Here is a 25,647-nt window from a genome sequence, read left to right on the forward strand (position 1 = left end):
CCAGTTACATTCACTGATTTCATTTCTAAATAGAGAGGTAATTAATATAAAACTCAATAGTTTTGTATACAAGAGTTTGATAAGCATTCAGAAAATTAGAATTTGCTCTCAATACAAATCTATTTCTTAAAATTTCGAAAAATAAGATCGACGAATAAAGTCGGAAAAAGGTAAACAGAATTAAAAATATTGAAAATTAGTCTGTCACTAATTTATTTAATATTTGTGTTTAATAACTGTTTTTTCTATCAGCAAGCTAATAGTGAAGATACTAAGACTTGTTTTTATACATTAATTATTAGGGCAACATTGCATGTGGATGAAAGAAAATTGACATAGACAAATTGTATGTAGATGTAAGAATCAGGGATTTGAAACTTTCACAGCTCGACACCATGTAATATAACAGCATTGGCAAAGGTGGTAGGTTTACATACGATGACATAGTGGTACCTGATGACAGGACTTACAAAACGGTACGTAGAAATCCCACAAAATCTATAGAAAGGAAAACTGACAAGGTAATTAAAAAAACAGGTAACAGTAACTACCACATTCAAAATTCCACCTATTTCATCCAAAAATTATGAAACATCCAAACAACAAAAAGGTATACTGATCAGTTTCGATGTACCTACAGTTCTTGCTCAGAAACGTTCCGGTCTTATATCTCTGATTCACCACTGCCTTATTTCGACTTATTTTCTTTTCCAGGGCACCTATTACAACAGGTATCAGGCACAGCTATCGGGTCTTCGATCTCTCCCTGGGACGTTTAGAGGACCACATCTTTAAATAAGCATTCCGAATGTTTTAAATGTATGTGTGCATGATATCTTCGTAATATGAATTCATAGAAATAGTATCTTCAATGACTTCCTCAATCTTGTCATCCCAATACATAGTTTATCATGAAAATCCAAACAGAAAATATCCTATTTTCCTTGACGTGCTGGTAAAAGAAAACCTAACGGATTACTGAGACATTAGGTACCTATACAGGATGTCCCAGCGAACACTGTACAGTGTGTTAATTCCTAAAGTATTAGAGATAAAAAAAAATTGTTCATATAGGATTGCATGGTTCGAAGGGGCCAATTTATTAGCGAAGGCGAATTTTTTGTAACATTATTATTACATGAGATATGATGGTCAAGTTTGGTTTTTTAAATGGAACTGTATATTTTTTTACAGATCAGTTGATAGTGTTTCAAGACGAATCCAGCGACATCTAATTTATACACTTTTTTAAATTAATTTTCGAGATATTGTGCCTACAAATTTAGTGATTTTCGTCGGAAGAAAACCTTAGTATCGGTTTCAAGGGATAATGCCTAACACGCGCAATCGGAAGGGAACATAATAGCTCGCAGTACCTGCTGGTCAGAAAGATACTCTTCCGACGAATATCACTAAAGTAAGCGCAATATCTCGAAAATTAATTTAAAAAAGTAAATATATTAGACGTCGCTGGATTCGTCTTGAAACACACTATCAACTGATCTATAAAAAAATATATAGTTCCATTTAAAAAACCAAACTTGACCATCATATCTCATGTAATAATAATGTTATAAAAAATTCGCCTTCCTTAATAAATTGGCCCCTTCGAACCATGCAATCCTATATGAACAATTTTTTTTATCTCTAATACTTTAGGAATTAACGCACTATACAGTGTTCGCTGGGACACCCTTTATGTATATGTATGTATATCGAAAACTATATATAAAGATGTCTATGTACATATCACACATATATAAAGACGTCTATGTACATATCTTTTTCCTTCATTACTTTATTCCTTCATTAAAGTACCTTCAGTACTTTAATATATCCAGTAATCAGCGTCAGTGACAAGAAATATCTAACAATAAGACAAAAAGATACCTATACAAAAAGTACAGAGAAAAGTTATAAATATATAATGAAGTATACTAACAAGATCTTTTTAATTATTTATTTATATTAAGTATGCAAGTTACCATCTAAACCCAATATGAAGCTCTCTTCTTCTAGTTTTTTAACTGTTCAGCTGACCAATTAACCCTTGTACGACGAATGCAGGATCACTTTGACCCTAAATACAGTACAACATGTCAAAGTGTAATAAGATTATTTGTAAAAATTACATACAAAATACACTTATCTCATGTATCTGGTGTATAAAAAACGAAAAAAATATAAAGTGTACCTATGATGTTCAAAAGGCGTTTTTACATAAAATTCTTCCCCAAAACTAGTTAGCAAACGAAATTCTACTATGGGTCAAAATCACCCTGCACTCGTTTGTCGCGACCGTCGGAAACGATTCGCTTTACGAGGGTTAAAAAGATTTCTGACGAATAAGAGTATGAGTAGGCACATTTAAGCCATTTAAGTGGTGGTTCACCACAAAGTATTAGTTGGTAGAAAAATTTTTCCAAAAAGACGGCTTCCACTTGAAAACCTCAACAGTGAGAACTGTACAAGAATCGATATAAATTAAAGTAACGACTCTGTGACCCAATTTCTAGGATTCTAGGATTTGTGTAACACTAAAACTACCAATAGACTATGCAAACCAGTCATTAACTCATTAATACCTACGATATAATTAAGTGCTATTTCAATATTTTTTCAGAAAAGGTGCAAGAATAAACGAAACATACAAGTAGGTTTATATAAAGTGTTTGTTTGGAGGGATGATTTTAGAAACCAAGATAAGACGAAACCCAAGAGTAATGAAATTATAATTGGGCCCTCGTTTATTAGACAGGTATTTGTAAATAAACTACGGATCTTTATACATTTGAGGAAAACTTAGGTATGCAAAAAGTATAAAATGCTCGTAATATGCAAAACTATCTAACTAATTAAAATACACATTATAATATTTACAATTAGAGGCTAATAACCCCGAATAGCAGGTAAGCCCGGACAGTTAGGTCGAATATCAGTATCGTTGCCAAAAAAACTGCAACTAACAGATAAATGTGTTTGTCATTGGGAAGGCATTATAATATCATGTTATTTGTTTTCCTACGCAGTTTAGAACTCGAGAGATTCAACTGTCCGAGCTTATCCACTATCCGGGAATACCCACTCTTTCCCTACTTATAGTTTCCATTATTCTAACAGTATTTATGAAAATTTGAATTTGCATAAAGATTCGCAGTTTATAATACTTGTGGTACATATTTGTTGAGACGGAACGCGTCTGGAACTTTTTTCAACCTACCATATCACTCATAGGTTATAAAAGCTGAACAAGGATTCTTATCTTTGAGTTATTTATTTCATATTGACGTTTTGTATTAGATCAAATCGCCGCCAAAATTTTGTTTAATCATGAATTAACACGTCGAAAAGAGGGACGACATATACATATTCTTTCTTTCTCAATGGCTCTTACTCTTTCTCATAGCATAAGCTCGTTTCTTCGGGCCTCGGATCGCGTGCGTTTAGCATTAGTTTATTCTTTCTTTCTTATTTGCTCTCACTCTTTCTCACATCATAAGCTCGTTACTCGAGTCTCTGGCCACCTGCATTTAGCATCGGCTTATTCTTTCTTTCTTATTCGCTTTCACTCTTTCTCATGGCATAGACTTATGGCTCGGACCCCGATCCGGACGCGTTCAGCATAGATTTATTGATATATTAATTACTTGCATAATCAGAAAACTATTTTTTGTGTTTTATTAAAATCGATCATGAAATAAAATGAAAGTTGTTAAAATAATTACTTGAAAACTATTCGAATCATGTGTTTGGTCATATTTTCATCAAAAAAATCACAGCAATATAATACAAATATTTTTATAAAAATAAAATCAAAACTTAAAGACTTTAACTTTTAATTTTTAGTCCTGGTCGTTAAATACCTCCTTATTCTTCTAAATACCAGTCTTCGAATGTTTACAAAGGAGCATCGCGCGAGGAAATCGTGTCATATTTCACGCTTCATTAATTCCGAGGGGTCTCCCATTCCCCCAGTAGTGGGGATAGCGACGAGCGTTTATCCCGGAAAATCTAGCGAGCCTATATTCCGGAAGTACAGTAAACGTGTAGCACTTCTTCCTTCGTGGTGTCATATGACATTACTAAGACCGTTACAAAGTTGAACAGAGCGTCCAGAACTTATTAATCCTTTGAAGGCAGACTTGTGCACTGATGGCGGAGCCCGAGTCATTTTGACCCAATACGACGTTCGCCGATCGAAGGTTAATCAATGAACATACTACCCCTACTCATAAGCTTTAAAAATTGCTAAAGTCAATCTCAAACTCGGCAAATCGAATGACATCACTGTCAGTGCAAAGCTATTAACAGGGAACTTTTAGAAAGTAGTACCATTACCTCTGTGCCAGGCAAGTGTCTCTCTGCGTTGTAAGTGCCCGTGTTAGTTATTGCTTTTTTTTGAAAACTTATAATTCAAAAGAGAATGTATAAATATTAGTTCGTTATACTTATTCTTTGTCTTATTTTGTCTTATTTTGTCTTATTTATTACTTATTACCTGTCTGTGACCGAACACTTTGTCTAAAGTTAGTCTAAACACATGTAAAGCTGTCCATACCCTATCTAACGTACGCTCGAATTTCCACTTGAGATTCTCAAAATGATTCGACTGTGCGAGGCATGCATCGCAGTCGCGCAAATTCATATCTACATCAAATGTTCACATTACCTTACGTAACTACATTTTTTATAAATACTATTTTTGCTTATTACTTGAAATAACTGAGAGGTGAACTTATCAAAATTTTATACAATGGCCGATTTGCATGATTTTTAAATATGTTACTAACGACGTTATTTTAAGCAACTTTTTTCTTTTCACTAAAACCTGGCCCATTTTACTTTCCGAGATATTAAGGAAAACATATTTGTACAATGTAATGCAGTTTGGCTATACGTATATTTTAATATGGTTGGCGCCCCTCCACAAACCCCTCCCCGTTAAAAAAATCTATGCATTAAGAAATAGAACGATCTGCAATATACTGACCAAAGTCGCTGTAACTTTGAATGTCTCTGTTAACATATACAATCACATACGATTTGTGTACACCATCATGCACGTGTATGTATAGCCAAACTGCGATGTGTTGTACTAATATATTTTCTTTAAAATCTTGGAAACGAAAATAGATCTGGTTTCGGTGCAAAAGAAAAAATTGTTTAAAATATCGCCGTTAGTAACATATTTAAAAGTCACGCAGATAGGCTGTTGCGTAAAACTTTGGCAAGTTGACTAACTGAGATGTGAGGTGTTCACTATGAAAGTGGGATAACTCCACTTTTGAAAAAAATCTGTTAGAAAATTGTTTTTGCTTTTATTGAATTATATGATAAATGTCTTAGAATTAGTGGTACACGCAGAAAAGTAGTAGTTTCATGAGAAAAAATAAGTCAGAAATATAAAATAAAGTTTGTTGATATGCTTCGTTTTTGAGAAAAGTGACTTCGAATTACAAGTGATACAGGCGTGCAGAATTATAGTTCTAGACGTTTGATGGGTAGACGAGGTAAGGGGAACATTAACAGTCTGACCAATCTCTCTTTCTACTGGAAGCTAAAAACGTTTCTTTCGCCTCATGTCTTAACCCTCAAGTATCGAAAACTATACTTCAACACCTTCGTCCTTGGCTAAAATTCAAAATCAATTTCCTCGAAAACGATGGATGATATAAAAAAATGTTATTCTATACTTTCGAGCTATATTTTCATGTAGCATCATCTTTCAGTGTATACCACCAGCTATTGGAACACTTTGTATATGCATTGATAAAGTAGAAATATTTTCTAGTTTTCTAGCTTTACCAGTGTCGGTGATGGAAACACAACGTGTTTGCTGCACCCACCGCTGGAAAAACGCAGAGGACGCTCGGAAACCAGTGCCAGTGGAGTTTCAAGAGGTCGGTATTTCAGAACGTGAGATACAAAAGTTCATAATAGCATATGTGTAGCACGAGCAATATACGAATCGTATACTTAATTAATAATAGCAAAGACGACTATTCAGGACAGACTGGACAAGTAATACTTTCTTCTCTATCTCTCGGTTTTGGAGTTCAAAAGTTCCATTACCATTTTCGTGTCACATACAACGTTAGCGGCTGTGCATGAAGTAAGGGTGCAGCACTACCAGCAGTAAGAATTAAAGCTACAATAGCGATGAAAAATTAAATACAGGGTATTCTAACACCAGCGAGGTACGGAATAGATGTACCATTTTATGACAGTTGTTACATGGTCGGAAATATTCATTTCATGAAGGACCATTAGTTTTAGAGCTTGCGGTGTTCACAAATGATAGCTTTGGAAATCACATACAACCCAATCACTAAAGTCGATAAACGTAGTAAATTCGTACTCGGCTTCTCAGCAAAGAATGAAAAATAAAATACGTAGACTTTCAGACTCGGAAGCAGGGTTGTTGTACAAATTCCCTATTTGGATACAGTCGAAGATATTTGAAGCTGGCGACGAAATAAGGTGTGTTCTATTGTATTGTGTTGCTAAAATGTTACTCGGATCTAGGACCCAGACCTGTGTCGATAAGACACTTGTTATTTCTTCATCCACCTTTCAATTTCCCTTACTATATCCTAGGAGGGAATTCGTGCGGCAACCCTACTCGGAAAGCATGAACAGGAACGTCAAATGGAAAATAAATCCGTATCACATTTTCCAAAAACACAAATCGTTTATTAAATGTGTTCATTTAACTTGTACAGCGAGATATTTAACTGAACCATATGGAATACATTTCACAAGTGATCTTCGTAATGTTGTCTTAACAGTCATCAAATTGGTGAGTCGACCAATCCCGACGACGCGGAGCCGGAACGGGAACTACGTTTTTTACTAATTTTGGGAACACAACCCCCTCTTTTACTGATATTGGGACTTAAATAGTGTACAAATGATATTGAGCATTTATTAATCTTTAATAAAAAACTTATGAAATATCAGACGTCCATCTGGAGTGACATCCATTTTGAGAACTACTGAGCTAAACAATATACAGTAGAACATCAATTATCCAAATGTCGATTATCGGAATTTCGGTTATTCAAATGATCGATTATTATAACACGGGATATATTTGTTTAAGCTATGTATTTTGGAACAGTATTTGAAAACGATTCGTTTATTTTTGTAATGCATTGTGCTTATTAAGTATGTATCCTGATTAAAAAGTTTAATTTGTGGTTGTTCTATGACGTATTCATAAATTGAGTTTGACTTATTCAGTTATCTGAAAGATCGCATTTCCTCATGAATTTATCTCCCAGTTACTTTAGATAATCGACGTTCTATTGAAATGAAAACGGGCTAGCAATGTATGAAAACTGTTGTAAATATAGTTAGTATACAGTGAATTAAGTTCAACAATTAAAAATTAAGTTAAGAGAGAGAGAATGACGGTGCGGCCAGAATCGTCTGAGCTGGGTGCACATAATTAATAATTATACGAGGTGAACTAACTAAATAGGATTACTTAAAAATTTTCCTTATTTGTTAATCTTAGATAAAAAAACTTGTCAGGGCAAAGTTACACCATTTCAAGGGATACATTTAACCGTAGAATCAATTTTTTCTCAAAGTTATATTTTCTGAGAGTTCATAGTCATCTGTATTTTTTTAAATAAAATCCTATATTTTTCTCTTTATCTTTAGGAGGCGATCCCATTGCAATCACCGCCAGTGATCGTCAACTACCAACCACCATCAATCTAACATCGAATGCCATTGACTGATTTAATATTCTACAAACATCGAATGTAAAAGCCTATATTCAAATTAGTGATCACTAACTTTAAGAATTGGTGCACATCTAATTTAATGTATATACGTGGTGTAGTATGTAACAGTATATGTAGTAAGCCGTAATCACAGTAGTATTTATACCGCCAAATGTTCTTCCTCATAACAACACATACATATGTGAAAACATGAAACAACACATACACGATAAATTGATTCCACCAGTGAGACTAAACGATAATCGCTGGCAGTGATTGCACTAGGACTACTCCCTTAAAAAGTATGAGAAAACGGATTCAATGACCTTATCAATCATATTGTTACGATTTTTTTATGTCGAAATATTTGCATCTGAATATTCAAATCTCCTGAAGATGTATTATATAAAAAGTAAATCATTCAAAAAATATATTTTAAATATTTTTTTTAACTTTAGTACATAATTATAAAACCTGAAGCCCCGCTTACAAACAACGTGAATTCAATAGAAATATAAATTTTTGTAATCATTGATTCAACTCATTAATTTTTCCCGAAAATGCCTTCAAAATCGATCATTAACTGTCAGGTCATCGGTTCTCTTTTGGCGTCAATTCTTGTTGGTTCAGTTCGAACTAAAGCTCTGTAATAAAAAAGAAATACGAATTTCAACTAAGTATATGTATATGTATAAAGGTGCGTATTCACTTGTTTCGTATCCTTGTATCGTATCGCAGTTGCGTATTACAATTACATACGTATCTCTATACACAATACGTATACATAACACACAATATGTATATAATGTATAGAATACATATGTACATAAACCGAAGGATACATCCTGTTGCAAGAAATAGAATTTAGTTTTTGCTATCAGTAATGAATGTACATCAGTTAGCAGTAGCCTCATATATTTTTATACATTATACGCTAAAGAATAGAAAAGGAAAATCTCCGCATTGGTGGATGTCAGAAATGTACAGGAATAGAGAAATATACAGTGCATCTAATTTAATGGTCGATTTAAAATTCCAATCCGTGTACAACTTGTATAAAAACTTTACGAGGATGTACTTAAACAATTTCGAATTGTTATCGTATTTAATAAGTCCAAAAATAATGAAGAAAGATACTACGTTTCAGAAAGCAGTTACTATACAAGAAATACTGACACTAACTTTTCATACATCAGCCTTTAATACTTTTTCAAAATTTCGAAACAATTGATATCCAAAAATGCCATAAAAATGTATAATGTTGATGTTGAAGTATTAAAAGATTATATTCAGGTGAGTGAATAAAGTGTTTTATTTTACAAAAGCTTGAAAAACTTATTTGACCATTATTTTAACATTAATTTAACCTAAACTATTAGTTAAACATTACATTATTTATATTAAAATTAAATATTATAATAAACAGAAAAAAGGTGTTTAAAACAAATTTTAATGACTAGTATAGTATCCTTTATTTACTCTAAGAAAAATATTTAAAATGTTGCTTTGTGAGGCACGTCGTACTTCGTCGTATAGACCCAATTTTGCAGCGATTAAATTGCCAAAATATGTAATATCATCCTGTATCATATTAGTGGAATTTTTTAAAATTTCAAACGCTGTGTCTAATCGCTCTTCTTTTATTGTTTTTCATCTTTTTGTTGATAGTGGTGTTAATATTGATGCTAATACTGATACTGATGCTGACGCTAATGTTGGTGTAGGTACTGATAATTCTAACGGTTCTGGTAGAATTATATCGATTCTAACCTCTGTTACAGGTTATAATTATCCTTCATTTATGTGTATTTGGAAAATAATTGTTACTATTATTATTATTATTATTATTATTATTATTATATATCTTATTAGAATATATATCTTATTAGAAAATGAAACATCAAAATAAAAGATAAAAATTGGGATAATATTTATTTCAGATTCCAAAAACAAAAAATGAATGGTTAAAAGTAGCAACAGATTTTAACACTAAATGGAACTTTCCTCACTGTATCGAAAGGAAAAAGGAAAATTAGAATGGTAAGATAGATATGTATAAAATTTGTAGATAAATTTTTCAAAAGAATATATAAAAAATGTTTCGAAAAAAATATTATATTTTCTTTTTATAAAAAAATTATGTCATAAACTTACTATACTTAATGATTTCCTGGGGGTATTTCTGTGGAGTAAAAACTTCAGGTTTTTATACTGAAAATATCATTGAAGTTGACATAATGTTATTGAAATTAATAAATGTGACTTACCTCTTCCCGTTGCCACATCTTTTTTTTCATTTTCATTTTTTCTCTTCTTAGCGCAGCTTGAAGATACTGTACTTTTTTCTTACATTCTCCTGCACTTCTATTTGTTTTTTCTGCAATTTCGTGCCATGGATCTTCCTTTTTCATTTTGTTACAATAATTAAGATTACTGGGGTTCCATAAAAACTCCCGTATTCGATAGACGTCAATAAAACAAATAGTCTCTTTTTCAGTTATTCCCGTCATTATTTATATATGTATCAAACGTTGCGTCGCAGCAAATGAGTAATCTAACAACAAATTTAGCAACAAATGACCATCTACAATACTCCCTATCCTCAGAAAGCTGAATACCTATAGCGTCATCCTTTGATGTCACGATCAAAAACCGACAGATGGTCGTTCGATCCGTTGCCGTGTTTCCGCGTCATATTTTCATACGGATCGATGCAACGCTTGCCTCTCTGCACTAATACCCATATCGCGATACGATACGGTGATACAAAAGAAGTTGATACGTACCTTAAAAAAAGATACAAGTATATGGCGATTACGTAACAACTAAACCAGGAATATATTGTAGAAAATAGTAATTCAATAGAAAAGGTATGAAATAAATCAAAATAGAGAGCAGAGAAGAAATACGGATCCGGTCAAACTTTTCAAGATAGATAGGAACACTAATAATGTTTAAAAACTGTTACATGTTGATAAATAAATAACACCTGCCTTAATATTCAGAGAATTCTTAAAACATTCGAACTCGTCAAATACTATTGAATGAACGGCATCGATCGTCCTATTTCAGGGCATATTCATACTACATAAACTCATTACTATCTAATATAGGATATATAAATTTTACCTTTTATTAAATTAAATTTATTAAATTATTTAGAACATTCCTTTCAGTCGCTGAATGAATTTGTCAATTAGTGCAGCATCATAAAATCACTTTACATATGTATCACCGAAATCTGCTTACTGAAGGTATTCTTAAATCCAGGGCTGTAATATCGAGGATCAGTGCTCCTTTTGCTACTACAATAAAAATTTGTTAAATCACTAAAATACAAGCGAGATACAAATACAAACAGTTTTTCTTAATGTAATCTCTATTTTGAATCCCTACCATTCATAGCGCTGTAACCTTATTTTAGATTGAATCGATAATGTCGACATTAGGAGGAGACTCCTCGCGCATCCCTTGAATGCATGACGCGACAGGATGTTGAACGCATGTTGAATAATAAATCTATTCACTCTATCCTATATTTTGTCCTGATAGATTAGTTTCAAATTGTGTAGAACATTTAGGAAGTTAAAATAATTAACGAAGTTTACGTAAAATCCAAAATTCCTATTTTGCTACTTATTAAAATTATTTAAGAAGAATTTCTTATAACTCCTTAATAAAATATGTTTGAACATAAGTTCACATGAATTTTTTCCAAAATATTTAAACAGGGTCTGAAACTCTTGAGAACTCGTAAGAGCATCTAAAATTCGCGTGAAATGTATCTGCCTTGAGATTTATTCTACTGGCTTCACTATATCTGACCTATAATCCGTCCAACGAGTCTAGTTAGGAAATGTAAACGTGTTGTCCCTGTCCTGCGTGTTGCGTTGACTGTCCCTATCCTTGCCCTGCTCGTGTAAATTTATTTACATTTTTTGCATTGTCTCCTTGGATCGACTATAGCTACTGCATGTCGGCAGTAGAATGAACCCTCAGTTAAATACATTTCAGACGTATTCTGACGTATTTCAGACGTATTCTGACGTATTTCATACGTATTCTGACGTATTTCAGACGTTTTCTCAACAAATAATATCTCTGTAACGAAGCCTCAAACGCATTTTCATAATTTTTTCGTCTTATTGTAGCGTGTAGAATCGCCTTTGACATTTCTGGCAGCTACTGTTGAACAACCTATACATATAATGTACTCCACGTCCTAAAAACATTTATGGTTTGAAATAGGTACAAAATTGATCAATTATGTAGGATGTTAGACACGTTTAGTTTTAAGCTTATTGTTAGGTATGATAATTTACGACTGGGTCGCGTCGCACGTTAAAGGACTGCAGGCCTGGCGAAGCGAACGGCGCAAGGCATTTTTCCTCGACCAGATGGGGAAATGTCGTTAGGTTTGGAAAACCCACTCAAGAGGCCAAAAAGAACGCAAAGCGTGGGGCAGTTGACCGAAAACCTCGAAAGGAGGAACAACCACGTTGTATTGGGCGAAAGGCCATTTTTGTCGCGTTGTTGGTAGATTATCGTTAGGTTATAAGTACGATTGCGGGTGTGTTACATTTCAAATATATTTAATTAACTCTAATTTTGATCGCACTGACATTTGTTTCCTATCATACCATCTAAAATAATCCCACAATTATGAAATAGATAGATAAAGAATTATTCATATGAATTATTAAAATATGGTACGCTGCTGACGTAAATATCTCGCAACAATTAATGCATAATATGAATTATCGTTTAATCCTTCAGTGTGCGGTTCAAAATACTCGGGTATGGTTCCAGATATCCATCATTCTGTCTGTATTTTACTAATAAATATGGTTTCATTAGGAACTGTGTTTACATATAAAATATATATTTACTAATACTGAAATAAATATTTAAATCGTGCACTTGAGGGTTAAAAATGTTATTAAAACAGAAAGCGAACCAACTAAACATTAGTATAAAGTAGTACATAAAAATAATAAATAATAATGCTTGCGTTTGAATACTTTTATCACTCCCTTTCAATATAACTTTACAACGACTGGTTTTTAACTTTTACAAACATTATCTGATTCCTTTAAATATAATATACATAACTTTATTACTTATTACTTACAGTAATTAAAACATTATCTCCACAATCTAAATTTTAACACATACGTATTTTTATTGTTTAAAGCTTGAATAACGACTGTTCGAATATTTTCATAAACAACAGTATATTCATATGTACATGTGTGCCATTTATTGGGATCAAAAAGTCAGACAGGTCAAGTACAAATATGTACCATAATGAGGTCGCAATGTTCCAAATTCTTAGAATACGAAGCGTCAAAACATAAATATCAACACAAGTATATATCTCAAGTTCAACGTGTATTTGGCTGTCTCAGAAAATCTTTCCTTGTCATAAAAAGTGCTTTAACAACAACAAAAAGAGAATCATTGATAAAATTAGGTTTTGATCGCGATAACAGCTTTGTCATGCCAAATTTAAGTCGCACTCTATACACAACAATTCACTTAAAGCATTGAAACGTCGCGTCAAATTAATTCTTTTTGTATCGTCTATCTGGTATCTCAAGTACCGGTTAAGTTTGAGCAGACAGACCGACAATTTCGTCGGTCTAACTGATTAAAAGCTGATAACAGCCTTAACAGAATTTTATATATCGATCGTCTTCTCATCTATTAGACAAAAAAGAAAGGATTTTCAATTTGTAATTGGACTTCAGACACACTGACAAAATTATCGATCGTGTTCACCTATACTAAAGTTTATTGATAGATGTCGAAATCGAAGTGTACATATTGTTTGCACGTAAATATGTACTGGACCACACCTTCAAGATAACATTTATCTTATTAATTATTGTGTACGAAAATAAAAAATTTGTAAACATTGCAATATTTAGTCCAAGAAACGTGTACGTGAGATATATTGTATGTATGTACCTACTTATACTACCAAGTACCTCTCGTATCATTGACTAATGCCACAGGAGGAAATACAGAGTGAACACCTATCTGCTAGAAGCCTACGAGCTGCACCAGTGAATCTTGTGTCAAGTAAAAACCTCTTCTGCCAATTAGTAGTTCCGGAAAGACTCAATTTTGGGCTTATGTTTATTAGAAATTTTTTATACAACACGGTGAGTACATAGATTATCCTAAATTTTAAACATTTTGTTTTTAATATCAGCATAAGGCATATTTCGGTAACTTAAACAATTAAGTGTAGTGTTTAAATGCGCTAGTAAGTATGAAAGTGGTTTAAGTAAGAAATCTAAAAAAGTTGAATTTATCACTTATTTCTTAATATAAATCAGAGCAACACCAAATATCTAAATTTTTTAGATTTTTTATTTAGACCACTTTTGCAATTCGCGACACGATTGTATCGATTAATTAATTACGTGGCTCTGTTCTGTAACAAATATTCTGTCATATTGTACCAGAAATCATACAATTCATAGCAAATGATTAAAAGATAATATGTTCCTGATTCTTTTGTGAATATATCTGGATGTAGTTATAACCTGTTGTTACGAAACGTGACATCTTTAAGACATCTTTAGAACGTCACACAGATATCTTAAAGATGTCTTAAAGACGTTTGTTCTAAACATTCAGGACATCTTACAAACACCGGTAATGTCCCAGGCAACACGTAGACATCTTATGTACATTTTGGGAATGTCTGAGACAGATATTCGTACATACGATGGACGTAAGTAAATTTATAAAATAAATCTTTTACTAAAAAAAATTATAAACTTTATAAAGGAAAATATCAATTTTTCAATTAATTGAATTAATTTTTCAATAAATTCAATTTACTAAAAATTCATTATGTTACGTTTATGCAGGTGAATAAATAAATAATATTGAAATGTATAGTTAATCAGATTTAGTGAAGAGTGATTGAGCACCTGTTCTTTTATATGGTTGCTGATTCGACAGCAAGTGTGTATCTCTCTCTCTCTGTGCGTGTGCGCGCGCGTGTGTGTGTGTGTGTGTCAGTATATCACAGGCGTATAACTTAAGAGAAATTAACATATTATTATATAGAGCTGGTATCGCTTAATGGCTGATTTTCATATTTAGTAAACTTATATTTCAACACATTATAATATTATTTATTAATATTTATATAAATGAACATACTACGCGTGCAATCCACTTTAAACTCAACTGTGGAATAATATGATATGCAGTTACATTTTATTTTATGCAATTTTTCATGATAATAAACACCATACCAATGATCTACTTTAATTCTTACACGAATTTGTACCTATCGTATATGACATGTCCCTTTAACCAGTTAGCTGTGGCGTTCGCTTTTCAGAACGCATACCTATATGTGTCGCGAGAACCGAGCAATAACGAGTATACTTGTCAAACACAGCTAACTAGTTAATAACATAACATTTCCAGTAAAAACAATATTTTATAATCTATAATACACTAAAGTAACATATTCTCGCGTTCATGTTAATGTATCGCGTACACGGTGTTGTATGTATACAGCGTGGACCAAAATTGGTGATACAAATGAGGTCAGGGAGATAGCACAGCTAAAAATAAGACAAAAATAAAGAATAACAAATTTCGATGGAGGCTTCGTTTTTGAGAAAAGTAGATTTGAAAATCAATTTAGTACACGTGCATCTAACTTGCCTTTACTGAATAGTTATTAAGATTTGCAAATGAACACTTAGATGTAATAAGTGGTACTAACGAATTAAACATTTGAATTTCAATCAAATTTAATTTATTACTTATTAGTTCAGTTTACATACATTTTAAATTATATACTGTTCGATATGTTGACCATTCTTTCGTATGCAAAGTTGTATTCTGCGAATTAAATTACGGCGAAATGCACTTTTATTTTTTTAAATGTCAAGATAATTCTCTATTTTAAGTGGTCAAGGCTCATTATGATTTCGGAATCCTAATAGTAAACAGTGCCTGACATTTTGTCCGGTACATAAACAGTCACAGTAACGGTCTGTATTAAAATCCGTAATGCCAGGTTTCAGTTATGTATACGTATACTAAATTGATTTTCAAATTCATTTTTCTCAAAAACGAAATCTCCATGGAAATTTTGTTATTCTTGATTTTCATCTTACTTTTAGCTATACTATCTCCCTGATCTCATATGTACCACCAATTTTGGTCCAGGCCGTATTAATAACGTACATAATTATCCATCTTCAAAATTAACCTACAAAACGAATGTTCTAGAGCATCCTAAATTTAAATTTTACGAACATTCTAAGGATATTCAAAATTGACGTGGGATGTAAATCGAACATTAAACGGACGTTCTTTGGATGTATAATGCTGTCAGGGATTCTACAAATGTCCTATTTACGCTTCCGAATACCTTATATTACAAAACAGAAGGTCTTTAAGACGTCTTCAGTACGTCATAAAGATATTTTGAAGATATCTTAACACATTGGATTGGAAGACGATACATGTATCGAGTAGAAAACAGGGACTTGTGACAAATAGAAGATGTACGGTACGCGTCATAGATGTCTAAAAGACAATAATTTCAGACGGTTTTAAAATAACCATATAATACATCTTTTAGATGTCTTAAGAATGTAAATTTAAGACGCCTTTAAGACGTCCATGCAATATCCCAAATAGCACAGAGATATCTTAAAAACGTCTTAAAAACATCCAGTACAGTCCTAAAAATGTCCAAAAGACGTCTCTGAGACATCCGACGTTACAAATCAGTATGTCTTTAGGACGTCTTAAGAAACATTTATAAGACGTTTTAAGGACGTCCAAAATACGTATATAAGACGTTCAGATAAAAATTAGACGTTTGTAAGACGTCCAAAAATGTAAGTCTTTAGGACGTCCATGTAGTGTGTCCTTAAGACGTTTTATAGACGTAAACTTTGCAAGTCTTTAAGATGTACGCTCTTGGATGTTTTTAAGACGTCTAAATTATGTCGTAAGACGTTCAGGCAGACGTCATGTGCTATCTGGGAAGGTATTTATGAATCAATTTTTCTGTTTACATTCAATGCATGCGGAGAAAATCATTCACGTTAACGAATATATATAGATAATAGAAGTCAAGTTTTCATCGAAAGGATTGATTTTAGGACCTTTGTTAATTACATATTTTTTACTCCTCTCAGTGAATACTATAAGCCCTTAAGGTCTTGTACCCTTTTTTAAACACCTTGTATGATCCTCGTATAAAAGAAAAATGCTAAAAAATAGCTTTTCATATCAAGAGTATTATCTACCATTGGTCAGCCCCAAGCTTCATATAATTTAATTCGGCTCTATGCAGGTTTCTTAACAATATTTTTCAGAGAAAAAATGTCCGTATTATTTTTCCGGAAAACAACAAATATTAGTGTGATAAAATATTCGAATTCATATAATCGTAAGTGTTATGTATTATCTTCTTAGAATTCGTCGGTGCATGTTGAAGCACTATAATTAGTGAGAAAATCAGCAGGTAACTTAACTGAAGATTGAGTTGAAATTGAGCAGAACTAAAGTACTGTAAAATCGTTGTTATATGAAATATGTAACAGTATTTAACACACGTCTACCGACTGTGTATCCAAAGTCGAATAATATACATAGATATATTGATTGTAAGTCCAATACAATTAGTATTATTTGGCCTAAAAAAGGAACAAACCGATACCAAATTTACTCCAACAGACTCACTCAGATCGACCTCATTTGAATAGTTCTGATCTAGTAGAACACTCTGTATGTAAATTTTAATCGTTAATATAACTTAAATTTCTATTTTGCTCTTATTTCATACACAGTCGTTAACATTGGACGTGATACGGAAGTAGTAATGGGGCTTACGACACAGGCGAAGTACCTACACGAATAAAGTTTACATTCAATATAATATGATCACTACCTTTCTGTTTATACTACCAGTTTTGGAACAGTATCTATGTTTTTTTTTTTATTCCGGTTTCGGGCCATTTTACAACCCTTTAACAGTCTTCGTGTCACTTTCAATATTATTGATTCAAGCTACAGTAAAATTACGGAGCTACGAATAAGATATTTGCAGAGAATAATTTGTCTAAATTATTTTAATAATAAATTTTCATGAAAAAACAATTTGGTTATATCAAAAATTTTTAATACAACTAATATACAAACATGATTGAGATAATTATATTTTTTATAAAAGTATTAATGAAAATGTGGAAATTGGTTGAAATAGCATTTGCATTATTTATAAAGAGAAGATTATGTCGTAGTTCCAAGCATGAAGAGAATCAGTAAGCATTGAAAGACTATAAGACTATACATGTTTTGTATATATGTCAGAAATTTTAAGGAGTGATTCTATATGTCAAAATGGGACATAAATCAAGAATGTCGAAATTGCGTTTGGGACTTTGTTTCAGAATTATTAATTGTTGCAAAGGCATCTAAAAGTTGCGTCAAATGTGTCTGATTTAGGACTTATTCTACTACCGTCGTGCACTAGTCTGGTCAAACACAGCGAAGTTAACTAAGTAAGTTCCAAGTCAGTCACGTTTCATGCACACTCTAGACGCTTTCTCAGCAATCGATAACTCAAAAATAAAGCTTGAAACGTAATTTCATCTTATTTTAGCATATACAATGACGTCTTAAAATTTCAGATACCTGTCGTCGAGCATCTTGCACTTATCCGTGAGCATTTCCTAAGTTGCATTGGTAACAAGTAACAACCAGTTTTATGTTGTTGCGCACTCTATTGCTTTTCTGTGAGAATTTATTATTAAAATAATATATACAGTCTATTTCTTGAATATACACAATTTTAAGATACAAAGTGATCTCCCACGTTTCAAGTGTCTGCGAAAAGTTGATGTCAATTCCTATCTCTTGTAGATCCATAATCGAGTCAGTGAGTTGAAAAACAGCACAAGTATAAAATTAGCCATTTCCAAGTAATCTCAAGACTATATACAATGCACAGAACTACATGCAGAAATCAAATATGTCAAAATGTGATTTTTGCCTTATACTGCTCTTCAATTCACCGATTCAATCTTATCTTACGTTTAGACTGAATCGGTAACATTGAGCGACATAAAAATGGTAAGGAGGCTCTAAATCTTCTCGAAATTCGGATGGAAAAATACAATTGGATGTTAAGTTTATTTGTACGTATACCTCGTCTTCCTCAATGCAGAGACAGATTATACGTATGTACGTATATACATATACGTCGTCAGTAATCAATGATTGTACATTCGGCGATAAGGTAGAAATATTTTTTTGCTTACTTTACCAACCTTAGTGGTGTAATGTGTTCTCTACATTCATCACTGAAAAATGTAGAGGACACTAGAAAATCAGGTTTTACAATTTATTACATTTTATGTAAATAAAAATAGATAAAAATACATTATAATAATAAGAAGAATATATTTCATAATTTCGTACATTATCATTGTAAATGTTGTGTACCTATAGTCTGGTCACGGCCTAAGGCAATATCAATAAAACAAATTTAGCTTCAAATATTTCGAATAATAACTATCATTATTATTTTCAATAGTAACTGTCTTATAGCACTGTAATATTATGTTAAATTGAATCTTTCGTGAATTATGTTCAGTATACAATGTCAGGGATTTGTTTTCCTTCAGAATAAATAGATAAATAGTATACAAAGCTTAATCAAAACTACACCAAAAATGTATATTGATTCTTAAATGAATACTTCTAAGCTACCAGCGTTGAATTGATTATAATGGAACAGTCACTTGGCCTTTACAGTTTTTAGGTCCAACGCCTCTCGATTTTTATTTATGATAATTCACGAAGAAAATAATTTATTCTGAAAATGACAGGCCTTGATTGAAAATGATGAAAATGAAGAATTATTCTAAGAAGCAATTCATTGTAATTTAATTCGTAGAGTACATACAACTGTGTAATTTATTTACTGGAAAAAAGTCAACATTTTAAATAATATCTCAACTAAACTAAATTTAATTAATTAATAATAAACCAAATTTAGTTAAAACTAAAATGGTTCATTCATTTTTTACAGATCAAGACAAATATGTACTGTCTCACTTTTCGATTCATTCATTTAAAAACTTTATTATGGGATGAGAACTTTTAATAATATGAGGAAATTATTTAAAGAATTAACTGAACTATTTTGACTATCTCGAAACCAATACCGAAATCTTTTTAATACAATTTTATTATATCCTTGGACAGGGACGGTTTAAATTTTTATCGCCCTAGGCTATTATGTTTTTGCTCTTCTGCGATAAAAAAAAAAGAGTAAGGAAAAAGGGGACCATAAATAGTTGAAATACTAAATACGAAAGAATTTTTCATGAAAATTTCAAAAATTTTTCATGAAAAATTAAATATTTTTAGATCTGCACTTAAGATCTGTAAATTTATTAACTAAATAATTAAAATCAATCTAAAATATATATCGTATCCTATATTTAGTAATGCCAATGCATTTAATCTCTTTTGATTTGTTTTTAACCGTAAATAATTTTTTATACTCTTTGAAGTTGGAAATAAACGTTCCAAATTTTTCCCAAAAACCACCACCCCTAAACGCTGCCGCTCTAGACTACAGCCTATTCAACCTATACCTAAATCCGCCTCTGCGCAATCTTTACCACAAACGTCTCCGAGTCATTTCTCCCTGTGCAACACACCCACCCAAGTTCAGGTATCTTCTACTGCTTAGGAAAAAATCAAAAGCTCAAATCAGCCGCAATACCATGATTCTCTAAGACCCTCAGATTATTATTATAGCCTCAACAGTTTTGAAATTATTATCCTAAAATTGGGTAGTTTTACTTGCACTGTCTGAAAACACTCAGACAACGATTGAATGTTCCATTTGGACATTCATCTATTAAGTAACTTTTTCTTCTTAGCAATCTTCTCATTAACAAAAGAAAAAGAAATACAAATACGTCTCGTCGTAATAGTCGAACAATGCTATCACTTACATATTAGATACATTCACTAGTGTTCGTTCGCAAACCTTACTAACGACTTAATGGACAAGTATTCAAAGTAATCAGGGCTGAACATTGTATCGTGTACAAAAACAGACATAATAACGGTCTGTAGTCAAATCAGTAATGTCAGTCATCACTTACGTGCACGCATACTAAATTGATTTTCAAATTCATTTTTTCGAAAACAAAGTCTCCAACGTAATTTTCTTATTGTTGATTTTCATTTTGAACCATAGGCTCTCCCTGATTTTCTTGTATTACGAATTGCGGCTCACAGTTTAGAGGGTATCCCGCCAAAAAAATTCAACACTACAAATGTCAAAATAAAATGAAAATCAAGAATAAAGAAATTGCATTTGTGCCTTTATTTGTTAATATTGTGAGTATTTAAAACAAGCAGTGGCTGTCCATAGCTTCTGATACAAGGAGAAAACCGTTTTATACAGCTGCGAAGGAATTCAACAATCCTCGACCTAAAGAGTAGCTATGATAACCACTGGTCTTTATGGTCTGAATTCTGTCATAAGCTTCGTACTAATAATTGTGTCATTCAATTTGCTGAGTTTCATACAGATCTTACCAATTTTCAAATGCTTATAATTAAGAAACGACAACTACAATTTCGTTACTTTTGATTTTCATTTTATTCTGTCATCTATAATTATCTTTCAAAATTCTGACAAATACTCTGTAGCGGAATATTCGATATATGTTCGACAATGTTACCATAAATGGTGTTCCGTAACGAAACCGAAAAATTATGTCAGCATATTTTGAAAGTCATTCTAAACAAAAACTATTATAGAGAATGTCCCAGCATTAGTAGTACAAGTAGAAAGGTAATGATTCTACGTAATTGTAGATAAAAAAATAAATTGAAAACATTGAATAAAATTTTTTATATAGTGTTTCGATTTCGAGAAAATCGTCTTTGAATTAAACGTATGAAAGTACAATTTAAAGTGTTTAAAGGATATATAAAAGGAACACTTACGGTCTTACCATTGACTTTTTCTACTGTAAACTAAAAGCGTTGCTCTCTCCTCATTTACCCTTTAAGTGCCTAAAATTAATTCAGTAGGTATTATTGTCTTCGACTAAAACTCAATGTCAACTTTTGCGAAAATAAAGCTGATACCAAAATATGCTGAAAATATGCTGATATCAAAACATTTTTTTCTATATTTTCAACTTATTTTTTCAAATAGAAACACCACCTTCCATTTGTAACACCAGTTCTGGAATAGTCTGTATACAGTGTATACACCATAGATCGACTTTTCTTTCTTTTCGAACTATGGAAGATCAAGTGATATAAATATAAACCACAAGTAACCAGATATATTCAGGCTACTGATCTTTTAATAAGAATTAGAATCATTTTGTTTTTCAGTGGTTTAAACAAATTGTTCAAAATTAAGTGTACGTGTTCACGTTAGGTGTAACGCCCCAATCTCGCTTGAACCCTGTGTTAGAAGAGTGTAGCTCCAAGGATTGAGGGTGAATGGACCGTGAGTGTATCGATAATGTGGTTCTACCCTTAACTACCGATGCAAACAAACATTGTTTGGAAATGAACAGAGTTCGTCGCGAAATGCAGAGAACTGTTCGCGAACACTTGGCGAGCAGTTCGCAAGCAGTTTACAAACGAAAACAGCAGCGTGACCAGATTGAAGCTCGTATAGCTTGCGAACTGCTTTCAAACAGTTGTAGGCTGTGAGACCGGGAACAAACCCTTTAATCTACCGCTTCCCGAAACAATGCTCGCTGTTCGCTGAAAAGCTCACTATTTACTGTTCACTGTTCGCAAAAATGTCTACACTACTGACGAATACAGTTCGCGAGCTGTTCGCGAGCTGTTCCCCAACAGCACTATGGGCCCGGCATTACACACACTAACAAACAGTTACAAGTAATGATAAGATACTATTAATACAAATATCGTTGCTATATTTCGTCAGTTTAATCATTCCGCTCGGCTCGTCGGTAGTATAAACCTTTATTCCGAAATATCAAAGAAGTTGCTGTTAGCATTAGCAACGATTTTGCCTAGGTGGCCACGTAACTGGAACCACTTCAATTAGACTGTAAGTAGTAAAAAATGTTTCAGACAGAAGTCGAATGGTTACGGAAGTGACACAGTTTGACAAAATTAGTTTTTTTAGAGATATATGCGTAAAGGACATATGAAGGAACATACAGAATTACGGGCTATATCACGAAATCTCACAAAAAACATATGATTTCACTTTAAAAAATTAACTTGATCTTCGCATGTCCTTCACGCAATTATGTCAAATTATGCCTCCCTTATAACTATTCAACTTCTGTCTAAAGCGTTTTTCACTACAGTCACTACTTACGGTGTAATCGAAGTGGATTCAGTGCCTGCTCATCCTGTATATTCAGTGGATGTGGTTAACTTCTTCACGTAAAATTTCCTGTCGTAATATTATTACCTTTGCTGCCGATCTGAAACGGGTAACTATCTTAAACTGCCAACCGTAAAGCTCCCATTGAGTGAACATAGACATCTCACGCGATGGTGCGTGATTGGTTACTTGCGAAAAATCCTCATCACGCATTACCGCGTAATCGGCAGCGAAGGTATTGTAAAAAGTACACGAGCCAGACTCATCAAGGTATGCCAAGGGGTTAATGGAAACACATCTACCTGCGTACATAGAAACACGAAGTGGTTATTTTGAATAGTTTATGAAAATAAAAACCATTAGAAAACTATGTACATTGGTGAAAAAACATTCTCAGATTGGAATTATCCAAATAAATAATTCTCATTAAAAGTTAAGTAGCTTGAATTCATATGATTACTTGCGATTTACATTCCTGTATCACTTTACCTTCCATAACTTGAGAACGAAGATGAATCATGTATATCTATAATATTTTTTGATCAAAATGACCTTCTAAATACATATGCTGGTAAGTAGAGTTTGGCAGTTTCATCGCAGAACACCCTGTATAATAGGATCTTAATTAATCGAGTCATAATTATCCCCAATCTTTGGTATTGAGGTTCTTAATTATTTACTGTAGACTATAGGTATTAATAGTAAAGGTATACATAGCAGGACCATAGCATAGGAACTCAAACCACGATTTAATAACAGTTTGCGGAAACTAAAGAGATTAACCATTAAGTGGGCGTATCGAGTGGGCGTATCGGTACTGTATCGAGTTTCTACTATATACATATATCTCTTACTGTTCGAACCATTTGTATCAGCAGGTCCTACGGTTTAAATGAGTGGCACGCGGTGATAAGTCTTATTGTTAAAGAAAATAAAGAAAATATAAAATACCGTATAATTAAAAATTTAAGCGTTCCGGACATATATATACATAAACGTTTCTCATTGTCTCCGTATTTACGTAGAACCTATCCTTGAAAAATGTCCCTCTTGTTTGGAAACGCTCTATATATAATCATTTGTCATTTATTCATAATTGTTTCAATTAAAACTACGAACCATGTATTCTGTAACTTACAAAGAGGCATCATCACAATGTAATGTGACCCATAATTTTTGCTGAATTTACCAATTCGTTCTCTTTGATACTAGAATTTATTGGAAATTTTGTTGCACTTTTCAAACACGTGTCATTGGCAGAATGTTTATCCTTTTAATTTAGAATTTATAGGTAGTATTTAGTACTATAATATTTTTAGCAATACAGAATTCTTTTAGAATGCTAATAATAATTTATATCAAGTTTTTATGATAAATATTTATTAACTTTAGTGAGACTTTAAAAAAGATACTTTCGTGACTCTTTGTACATTAACATATCAGTATCGTATCGATGCCGTGGTTTCATAAGATCTTCAGCCATCCTCAGACTGTCGGTCACGCGTGGAACCACGCGGGTTTGCACTATGTACTGCTATTACCATACGTTTCGCTAACATTCAGACTCCAAACAACACCTATTTAGCCGGCGTGCACTTTGATAATTTTGGGAACATTTAAGTATATACTAACGTCAATTTCAGCTGACTTGTTTGTCAGAAACAAAGAAAGTAATGAAAATTCATATACTAAAAACATGCAATTTTTTACATGCTTGTATTTAAGTTCCAATGTTTTACTGTTTGTAGTGGTTCTTAAATTAATGTAATGTTATAATCTATGATGTTACATACACAGAGCGCACCACATAACTGTTGCTACGATTTTTTAGGTATCTCAGCTAATTCGATAAAGAAATGTTTTTTTTTCGGTCGACAACAACAAATTACAATAGCGAATACTGCCAAAAAACTTTCTATGCAACAAACAATCAAAGTCACCTTAATCCTTTTGACTGGAACTATATATTTTTTATGCATTTTTGTATTCTCTTGAAGAAAGTATTATTAAGATACTTAGGTCAACAACTGAAAGTTTAGAAGTTATGAATTTTATTCTAAACGCCCATGTATGCGAAACACTGTGCGACACCAACGTAAAAAGTATAGTTTTAAAAAAAAGCATTTGTAAAAGCATCATATTTTGTTATTACAGCGAGTTTTTCAGAAAAAGCTGTCTACATCATTTTAAAATTATCATTTTGAAATTATCATTCCATGAGACAAAAATACAATTGTCGATTTTTTAGAGCCGCCATTAGTTCACAAGGAAAACAGAACTGTACAACGTTAGCATATTACATAACGGTCGATATCACAGCATAGAGGCATTTGCATTTTTCAATTCGACACTGCGATTAGTAGGTGTAAACACTTATCAAAGATACATATCACGGAACCTTGATACTGCAAATAAAAGAACTAAATTGACGAACTAAAGTTGTCCCAATTTCACCTGTTCAAACGTCATCTATTTAATTTCAACAAGTAATATTTGTCTAAT

At 32.5% G+C, this 25,647-nt stretch overlaps 1 protein-coding gene across 1 annotated transcript; it reads right to left on the reverse strand.

Annotated features, from left to right (window-relative positions):
* Positions 1–9,657: 9,657 nt before the first annotated feature.
* LOC143186086 (uncharacterized) lies at positions 9,658–10,398 on the reverse strand. Its single transcript, XM_076389488.1, has 4 exons — positions 10,352–10,398; positions 10,001–10,287; positions 9,888–9,915; positions 9,658–9,741 (listed from the first exon to the last, which is right to left on the reverse strand). The coding sequence occupies exons 2-4, from the start codon at positions 10,241–10,243 to the stop codon at positions 9,698–9,700; spliced, it is 315 nt and encodes a 104-aa protein (XP_076245603.1). The 5' UTR covers positions 10,244–10,287; positions 10,352–10,398; the 3' UTR covers positions 9,658–9,697.
* Between the last annotated feature and the right edge of the window lie 15,249 nt (positions 10,399–25,647).

This window comes from Calliopsis andreniformis, chromosome 12 (genome assembly GCF_051401765.1).
Source record: "Calliopsis andreniformis isolate RMS-2024a chromosome 12, iyCalAndr_principal, whole genome shotgun sequence".
In the NCBI taxonomy this organism is placed as follows: Eukaryota; Metazoa; Arthropoda; class Insecta; order Hymenoptera; family Andrenidae; genus Calliopsis; species Calliopsis andreniformis.